The 9,647-nt window shown below is 42.7% G+C and overlaps 1 protein-coding gene across 1 annotated transcript; it reads left to right on the top strand.

The window, feature by feature from the left end:
- Positions 1-227: 227 nt before the first annotated feature.
- LOC125544333 (DNAse I-like superfamily protein) lies at positions 228-6,646 on the top strand. Its single transcript, XM_048707980.2, has 10 exons — positions 228-557; positions 691-805; positions 1,772-1,843; positions 2,326-2,416; positions 2,701-2,805; positions 3,011-3,830; positions 4,207-4,385; positions 5,544-5,652; positions 5,726-5,868; positions 6,076-6,646. Exons 1-10 carry the CDS (start codon positions 405-407, stop codon positions 6,305-6,307), a joined length of 2,019 nt encoding a protein of 672 aa, XP_048563937.2. The 5' UTR covers positions 228-404; the 3' UTR covers positions 6,308-6,646.
- Positions 6,647-9,647: the final 3,001 nt, after the last annotated feature.

Below are 9,647 nucleotides of genomic sequence, written 5' to 3'. Positions count from 1 at the left end.
GGACGTCGCCGCGCGTGCGACCTCTCTGACTCTGACCGAGTGCGAGTCCAACCCCGACCCACCGGGCTGGCTGGCTAGATCTACTCTACTACTCCTACTAGAGAGACTGACAGACTAATAACTGACGAAGTGGTTCGGTTCCGGTCCGGTCCACCGCCAGCCAGCTCGAGCCAAGCCAAAGCCAAAGCCAAAGCCAAAGCCGAAGCCAGGCGCATAAATCCGACCCGCCATTCGCTCGCTAGCATGTCTGTCCCCTGTTACTCAAGAGGAAAGGAGAGGGAACGCGCAGCGCAGCACAAGAGGTTTCCACTGACTAGTACGGCCGCGGTTCTAACTAGCTGTTGCGTGGCGTCGCCTTCTTAAGCCAAGGCCAAGCAAGGGACCGCCGGGGCGCGAGCGCGCGGATGGCGGCCAGGCAATCGTACCCGCCCACGCGGGCCACGCGGAGCGCGCCGGCGCCTCGGCCGCCATTGTCCCGCCTCGGGGACTCGGAGACGGCGGCGGCCCACCCCGGCGCCGACCCGGAGGCGCGCCGCAAGGCCAAGAAGCAGAACCAGGTGCTCCCTCGTTCGTTCCTTATATTTGTTGGACTGTGGATCATCGGTCGGGCGGTTTGAGGCTATTATTCAATTCGTTTTCTCTGACTGACTGTAACGTACTATTTGATCCGCTTCGGCTTGGATTCCGCAGCTGTGGCCCAAGACGGTGCTGCGCAAGTGGCTCAACATCCGGTCGCCGGACTCCGACTTCAGCGCCGACGAGGGCGACACCGCCGACGAGGCCGACAGCGACTCCGAGTACGAAGGTGCACGATCCCCTCCGCTCCCTTCCGCCCCCTCCGCCATGAACTGCCTACCTGCCCCCCGCCATCAAGCTATCATTCATTTGGCTTGGCCCCATCCCCAAATTAACAAATCCAAATTCGACGTCAAATTCAGTGAATGGGCCAATGCATCCGGGTCGGATTCATCCCAGTCCAGACTCCACACTGTTCGTCGCTGCTTCTGCTCTTCATCGTTAATTTTCCTCCCCGGCCCATTTCTTTCTGCCAGAAAGGAGTTGTTTGTGGCTGTGGGGGCAGGTTCATTCTTTTCAACCACCACCTGATCCATTTAGTTCGGCGGTACGTCCCTTGTCTTCCAGGCCAGAAAACAAATACTAGTGGGAGGGCGGTGGATTTCGAGGAATTTCCAAATGTCTCCTCCTTCTGTTTTGTCCATTCTGGTGTTGGCTTCGTAACTCCTAAGCCAATTCCCGTTCTCGGTATATTCCTTCGCTTTCTTGGAATACACTAAAATAAACGGACCCTCCGTTATCTAAGAGTAAAAAACTACTCTAAAAATGAAGTTTGAGCAGATTCAATAGTTTTCCTAGTCAAGTTCGAATGATAAAAAAAAAAAGGAACAAGTAAGGAAATCAAGCTCTAATTGTATTGCAAGAACATAGTTGCAACGTGAGGCAGGTTGCAGAAAGCAAAATACTACTTTTAAAAGAGGATGCATGCAAATTCTGTTGTCCATGCCTCTTTGGTCGCTTTCTTTTCTCGACTTCAGGTTTGCATGTTGATATGGTCAACCAAAGTCTACAACAACAACAACAACAAAGCCTTTAGTCCCAAACAAGTTGGGGTAGGCTAGAGGTGAAACCCATAAGATCTCGCAACCAACTCATGGCTCTGGCACATGGATAGCAAGCTTCCACGCACCCCTGTCCATAGCTAGCTTCAACCAAAGTCTAATAGTTTTTTTTATATATAATTATATTGGCGCAGAGATGTGCGGATGGGAACGCCAGCGATATGATCAGGACCGGAGAATGCGTGGATTGGGTGCCCAGACTACTGGTAATCCAATGCTTTTTGTAAATTATTATCATGTTGTCTGCTAGCATATGTCTTAGTTTTCAAATGAACTATTTGAACTACAGAAGATGATTGTTGCACTGTTGGTTGTACCAAAGAAATATGCACATGAAAATTAGGCTTGGAATTAAATAGGCCACCTTAGTGACTAATAGCTGCATGCAAACTTAATTGATGTTGAATCTTCTTCCGCTTGTGACTGTTTTCCCCTTGAATCATCGCCTTAGTATTTCCATAGTGTACATTTTGAATCTGCCTGTGAATATTTGCTTTGTTATTATGGACTCGGTGTGAATTAAAGTACTACTGCTGGCAAAAATACTGCAAATATATACTTGTACACCCTTTCACCAATTTTTTACAAGACCTATCTCTGGACCTCCGTTGGCACACCGCAGAGTCTTGTTCTCGAAAAGGCGCACATAGCTTTTCTTATGTGGTGACACAACTTATCAATACTGCAGATAGCCAAATGGAGGGTGTTCCATACGGTCTTAATAGAAGGCGCAAGTCAGAGACTCTTCGTGCTCAGTATATCGATGTCAAGGAACTGAGGTATGGATCTATGCTCCTTAAATTTCGCATTTTCTAGACCTCAAATTTTTAACTGTTTGTTTTTCTTATGTTATAGTATAAGTTAAGTTAAATAACTGCTCACTTTTCGTTCAGATATCTGTCTTGCCTTGTAGCAGGACTTCAAAGCAGTACCATCTACTCCCTCCGATCCAAATAAAGTGTCATGGCTTTACTTCAGCCACGACACTTTTTTTGGATCGGAGAGAGTACTATGTTTTTTCTGTTACTGTCTTTTCTTATAGTCTGTTGGGTTTAATATTCAGGGTCTGCGTAGGAACTTGGAATGTTGCAGGCAAACTTCCACCTCAAGATTTGGATATTCAAGAATGGTTGGATATGAAGGAGCCGGCTGACATATATGTTCTTGGGTAACTTGTTGAACCTCCCGTTATATTTCTGAGAACTGAACCTCCCATGTTACTGAATACAAAGAATATCAAGCCATGAGCTATCACTTTAACTCCAAATGATATGTGCTCCTATGAGTTTGATCACCTGGTCTTAATTTTATTTTGAATGTACTAAGATTAGCACTACCTTGTTTCATATTATGAGATTCTTTTTACATTTCAGATTTCAAGAAGTTGTTCCATTAAATGCTGGGAATATATTTGGTGCGGAAGACAACCGTCCTGCTTCCATGTGGGAGCATATCATTCGTGAAACACTGAATAAGATTAGTCCAGATAAACCAAAATATAAAAGTCACAGTGATCCTCCATCTCCATCAAGGTTCAAGCCATCTGATGACGCTCTTGCAATGGAAGATGAACTTAATAGCGAGTCTGACAGCGAAAGTGGTGGGGAAGTGCACCCATGGAACGAACAAGATTTAGTTGTTGTTGATGATGATGATAGTCATAGCAACAGACTTGAACACTCCACTTCTGCTCCTGACGAATCTATTCTACAGGCTGATAACTTCAGCAAGTTGCCTTCAATGAAGACTTTCAATAGATCCCATAACATAGTAAGTTTTAAAGATTACACCTCTCTTTTGGAAGAGCCGATCAACCAAAAGATGTTAACCAAGACACTCAGTCACTCGGAGAGGCTTGGAATGATTTGGCCAGAACAACCATTGGATATGTTGGCTCAATGTCTTCCAGACAGCACACAACCGTTTGCTTCCGGGAAGGCACTGAAAACATATTTGTCTTTCAAATCAGTTAATGAAGATTCCTGTGCTTTTCCCGAGGATAGTGCACTTCATGGTTTAAACATTGAAAGTGTGGTAGCTAAAGGAAAAAGACCATACTTTGTTAGGATAATAAGCAAGCAGATGGTCGGAGTATTTCTCACAATATGGGTACGAAGGAGCCTGCGAAAGCGCATTCAGAATGTGAAAGTATCAACTGTAGGTGTAGGTGCTATGGGGTACATTGGTAACAAGGTAAGTTTCTATAGATGACATCACTCTCACTTACATTGTTGCATAAACTGAGTTCCAAAATGCATGTACTTATGGCATGCATTTTGAATTTATTAGACATTAGGACAATTTTATTCCTTCACTGATTCATATGTTTTTACCACCTACCCAAATACTGCAAGGAAAGGAGTGCATTCTTGTTTACACCGAATGCATTTCATCTTGACCAGTATCATATCATTTGTATTTACCTTACATCAGTATGTCTTGGTAAAGGCCAGGGGAGATCCTCCTTTTCTAAAAAAAAAGTATGTTTTAGTATTGATTATGAAGTGTTCCCTGTAAAAAAAGGATTATGAACTGCTGTGCTAATTTTTCTTACTTCAACATGCTCCAGGGATCAATAGCAGTAAGTATGTCGATATATCAGACACACTTCTGCTTTCTTTGTTGTCACCTGACCTCTGGAGAAAAGGAAGGAGATGAACAAAAAAGGAATGCGGATGTGCAAGAGATCCATCGAAGGACAGTATTTAATTCCAGAGTGAGCACGCCTAAGACAATATATGACCACGAGTAAGTAAAAAATATATTTTTTTTCTTTCAAGAATTATATGCTACCCTCCAACTTCCTGAAGTTCCCATGTGACCTAAACTGGTTGTCATCATGGTGAGCTCTTGGATAATTTATTACATTCAGATCAAGATGTTCTTTTAGATATACTAGATGTACACCATGTGGATGGTTTGGCTAAAAAACTAAATATAGACTCCGGTGTAGACAAGGGATTGGTAATTTGATTGCTGAAGCATGCACACACTTAATTTGGGTGCACCAAATTAGTTGGTTGGGCGAGTGAATGTACATTCCCACCACATTGGTTCAAGTCCTCACAAACGCGAATTTGGATTCCTATTTATGCTGTAGGGGTCTCCCTTACAGTTTTCCTTCAAATAAAATTTGGGCGTGCCAAGCTTTCATGGCCTCTTACCTGGATCATGCGGCGTTAAACACTAGTATAACGGAGGTTGTCAGAATCACTATTTTAAATCGGGCCGAAACCCCTATGGTATGATGGCAAATCATAGGAAAATAACCAATAGAATCTTAAAATCATAGATTCTGCTAACCAGGATCGTAGAATCGGTCCAATCAATATGGATAGTAAAGTCATAGAATCGCTTGATAGAATGGTGAATCTGAAAACCTTGACTATGACAGTCAAATAAATTAATTATAATCATAAAATTCGCAGAACACATAATACATAGTCGGAAGTAATTCAAGAAAACCATCGAAGTCCTTATATCCTTGGTGTTTACCATGGAGCAATCTAGTAAAACGCTGATACTGCCAAGTTGATTAGTTATTCCGCAATTAGTGTTGCAAATTTAAGAAGATACATTATGAGAGTTAGTGTGCATTTGAGGCCGAATTTCTAGGGTCCAATGAAAAACATGAGTCAGTAGATTGAAAGTAGATGGATGATTGAGGACGTTTGGTTCCAGCAAACTAGTGCTTTTTGTATTGGTATAGACTTAAATATTTGGAGGCGAAAGGAGCAAATCATGAAGTCATATCACTGTCACAGAAAATCATATGTTTGCACTTCATACACGCTGAAAATTTTACCTTTACCTGTAGGAAATTCTAGTTTATTGTTGTTAAGCACCGCATGAGTTTGCCTTGCGACATAAAACTTTATAGACATCTAATATTTAGTATTGTTTCAGAAGGATATTCTGGCTAGGGGATCTGAATTATAGGATCAACTTATCATACGAAAAAACACATGAATTTATCTCCAACCACGACTGGAATGGATTGTTTGAGAAAGACCAGGTAAACTTTGGTAGCATATAGTGAAATACCTCTCCATATATTCCAGCTCACCTTTTTTCCCCCTGTATGATAGCTAAGAAGAGAACTGAGGAAAGGACGTTTATTTGATGGGTGGACTGAAGGAGTTATCAGCTTTCCTCCAACATACAAGTACCGGTTTAACTCGAAGAAGTACACAAGTGATGAGCCAAAATCTGGGAGAAGGACACCTTCATGGTATGCAATCTGATCACCACACATGAACTACTGCCACTAGAACATATTAACTTGGCCCGCATAAGTTGGTTGTGAAAGAACACTTCTTGTTTCTTTTACATGATTCACTACACTCTCCATGAAGATGTCGGAGATAATAAACCTCAAAGAAACCTCAAAGTTGTTGTGGTGTGTGCTAACAGAAAATTTTCTCCACTACCTCTGTAGGTGCGACCGAATTCTTTCGTACGGCAAGGGAATGAGGTTATTGTCCTATGAGACGGTTGACATGAGGCTATCCGATCACCGCCCCGTTAAAGCCGTGTACACGGTTGATACAGAGGTTTTCAGCCCCAAAAAGTTGCAGAGAGCTCTCACCTTCACCGACGCGGAGGTCGAGGACCGGCTGTCCTCTGAGGACGAGCGCATCGCTGGAATCTACAGCCTTGGGCTGTCGTAAGTCCAAGGTTAATATTTGGGCCATTTCTGTGGTGAGGTTGAGCCAAGTCACACCGACAGTGCCGCTTAACCCTGTCCAGCCATGGCATCTTGGCTGTCTGCTGAGACCAGCAGTAGATCAGCTTGGTCACGCAGTACAGTACGTTGCTTCCATGCTCTGACCATATTTTGAAACCAGGGCATGCTATGTATGCATCTCGTTGTTTGTTTCCCGCCGTTTGCTTGCTCTGTGCAGCTTCCTGAAATGATAATGCCATCTGTAATGATCTGATCTACTCCAGTTGTAATTATTAAGAGTTGAACACTGTAAATTTTGAGGCAGGCCGGTTGTGCAGTTCAAGTCCAAGTTCTCCTATGCGCGATTTTTATCTCGACCAGAGATTGTATTTCAGTTCCAGGAAGCGTATAGACCAGGCAAAGGCAAGTGGCGTTCAAGATAGACCGTCTGAATCCGGGAGTGGCTGGTCTAATACGAGCGAGCGAGCCCCAATGGCACTTAGGCTATCTACTCCAGGAAAAGAGGCAAGACTCCCACGCCAAAGGCGAGATCGCAGGCCGACGGCCGATCGCACTCGCACGGCGGGCCAAGGTGGAGGTCAGTGAGGGTTTCAGCGCACAACGCACTTGCCCGATCGCACTTGCACCGTTGCACGGAAGTTTGTAGGTGCCGTCTGCCGCCGGATGGTGGGTTTGTTCTCTTGAAAAAGGAAGGTCACACTGTAGGCGGAAGGTCCATATGATCGCCAATCGGTTTTGTCGGAAAAAAAGTGTGTCTACAGTCTCCGGTAGAATGACGGTGGAATTTAGGATCACACGTAGCCGACAGAGTACTCCTATATTACTCCTACAAAATACTACTCTCTCCGATCCAAATTAAAGGACACAGCTTAATCTTAGTCCAAAGCTGCGACAGTTATTTTGGAGAGATAATTCCTTATTGAGAAAAGTATACTTTTCATCCCGCAACTCTTGGTGAAGTCTAGATTTAGTCCCTCAACTTCAAAACCGGACAACTTGCACCCCCAACTACTGAAACCGGACAAGGTTCGTCCCTAGACTCGGTTTTGACCGGTTTTTGGTGTTGACTCACCCCGGTTTTGATCGGTGCTCACTCATATTCCTGTATTTTTTGTATCCGTGAACTTTTTAAAATTCACATACACTTTTCAACTCCGCGTAATTTTTTCAAGGTCGCTTATTTAAAAAAAATAAACATATTTTTTTTTCAAATTGGCGAACTATTATGAAATCCCCGTACTTTTTTCAAATCCGTGATATTTTAACATTTACGTACTTTTTCCAAATCCCCGTATTTTTCCCAAGTTTGTGTAATTTTATCAAATCCAAGTATTTTTCAAAGCCATGAACTGTTTTTGAAATTCACATACTTATTTCAAATCCACATGCTTTTCAAAGTCCACATTTTTTTCAAATCTGTGTTCCTTTTATAATCCATAAACTTTGTATGAAATTCACGTACTTATTTCAAGTTGAAATAATTTTTGAAATCCTCATATTTTTGCGCAAAAGAAGTCCATGTCCGTGTATTTTTTTCAAGTTCGCATAAAATTTCAAATTCATGAACTCATTCAAAAAATGTACTCGGATATGAAAGGTACATCAATTTAAAAAAATTAAATGAACTTAAAAAAACTAAATGAACTTTAAATAATACGCATATTTGAAGAAGTACATGAACTTGGAAAAAAGTACGCATATTTAAAAAAAGTACACAAATTTTAAAAAGGTTCACGTATTTGAAAAAAGTAACTAAATTTGAAAACAGTACGTGGACTTGGAAAAGGTAGGCAAATTTGAGTTGGAACGGTCAAAACCGGGGTGGGACAGCACCAAAACCGGTCAAAACCGTGACCAGGGATGAATCTTGTCCGGTTTGAGAAGTTAAGGGTGCAAGTTGTCCGGTTTTGGAGTTGAGGGACCAAAACTAGACTCCGCCAAAAATTGAGGGACGAAAATTATACTTTTCTCTTCCTTATTTGACCCTTTCTTAAAATTTGCTTTCCTTTTTGGTTCAAAATTTTGTTTTCCACCTTTTTGACACTCAAACTTCATTTTGTTTTCTATGTGGCACTTTCGTCAGTTTTGGCTAGTAACGGTGCTAATGCCCTGTTTGGTTCATAAGTCTTAGGACATTTTTTAGTCCCAACTAAAAAGTTGCTAGTTCCTAAAAAGTCCCTATCTGTTTGGTTCCTGGGACTAAACATGGACTAAAAGACCATGTTACAACTAAAAGTTCCAAAAAGACTCTTCCTCAGGATCTTCTTTCATAAGTCTTGAAAGTGCGTTATATCGACTAGAGGGGGGTGAATAGGCGATTTTTATGAAATTCTTCACTGAGGATTTGCCAGTGAGGAAATTCCTTAGCGGAGAACTACTAGCAGCGGAATAAGTACTCAAAAGTAAACATAACAGAATACAAGCATGGTCATCATGATGAAATGAAGACAGACACAGAGTACAGGTAGCGTAAGCACATGATAACACAAGATGAAGACAAACAGACTGAAGAAATTGAACTGAGAAAATTGAGAAAGTCTTCAGTCAAAGTCTTCAAACACAGATATGAACAAGCACACAACACAGTTATGAGGAAATGAAAGAGTTGAGGGAATAGAACCAGTAAGCTTGGTGAAGACAATGATTTGATAGACCAGTTCCAACTGCTGTCTCAGTTGTACGTCTGGTTGGAGCGGCTGAGTATTTAAACTCGAGGACACACAGTCCCGGACACCCAGTCCTGAACACGCAGCTCAGGACACCCAGTCCTCACCGTATTCTCCTTGAACTAAGGTCACACAGACCTCGTCCAATCACTCGTGGTAAGTCTTCAGGTGACTTCCGAACCTTCACAATCTTGGTCACTCGGCGATCCACAATTCCTCTTGGATGCTCTAGACCATGACGCCTAACCGTCTGGAAGAAGCACAGTCTTCAAAGGTAACAAGCGTCAGATCCACACATGATCAATCTCTTCAGTGATGCTCAATCACTTGGGGTTTGTAGGTGTTTGGGTTTGGGTTTTTGGTTTTTCCTCACTTGATGATTTTCGCTCAAAGTCCTCGGAGGATGGGTTGCTCTCAAATGACAAGTGTCAGTTTCTCTCGGAGCAGCCAACCAGCTAGTGGTTGTAGGGGGAGGCTATTTATAGCCTAGGGAGCAGCCCGACATGATAAGACATAAATGCCCTTCAATGATATGACCGTTAGGTGGATAGATATTTTGGGACAGCTGGCGCATAGCACAGCAACGGTCAGAATTTTGAGTAGCAAAATCCTCAGGGCTATCATGTTCCTCACTATGTAGGCAATCCGCACTGGCGA

The sequence above is a fragment of the Triticum urartu genome, chromosome 3A (genome assembly GCF_056163025.1).
Source record: "Triticum urartu cultivar PI428250 chromosome 3A, HENAU_Tu73, whole genome shotgun sequence".
Lineage (NCBI taxonomy): Eukaryota > Viridiplantae > Streptophyta > Magnoliopsida > Poales > Poaceae > Triticum > Triticum urartu.
The sequence above is the reverse complement of the archived record's forward strand: the minus strand, read 5'-3'. Positions and strand labels throughout refer to the sequence as shown.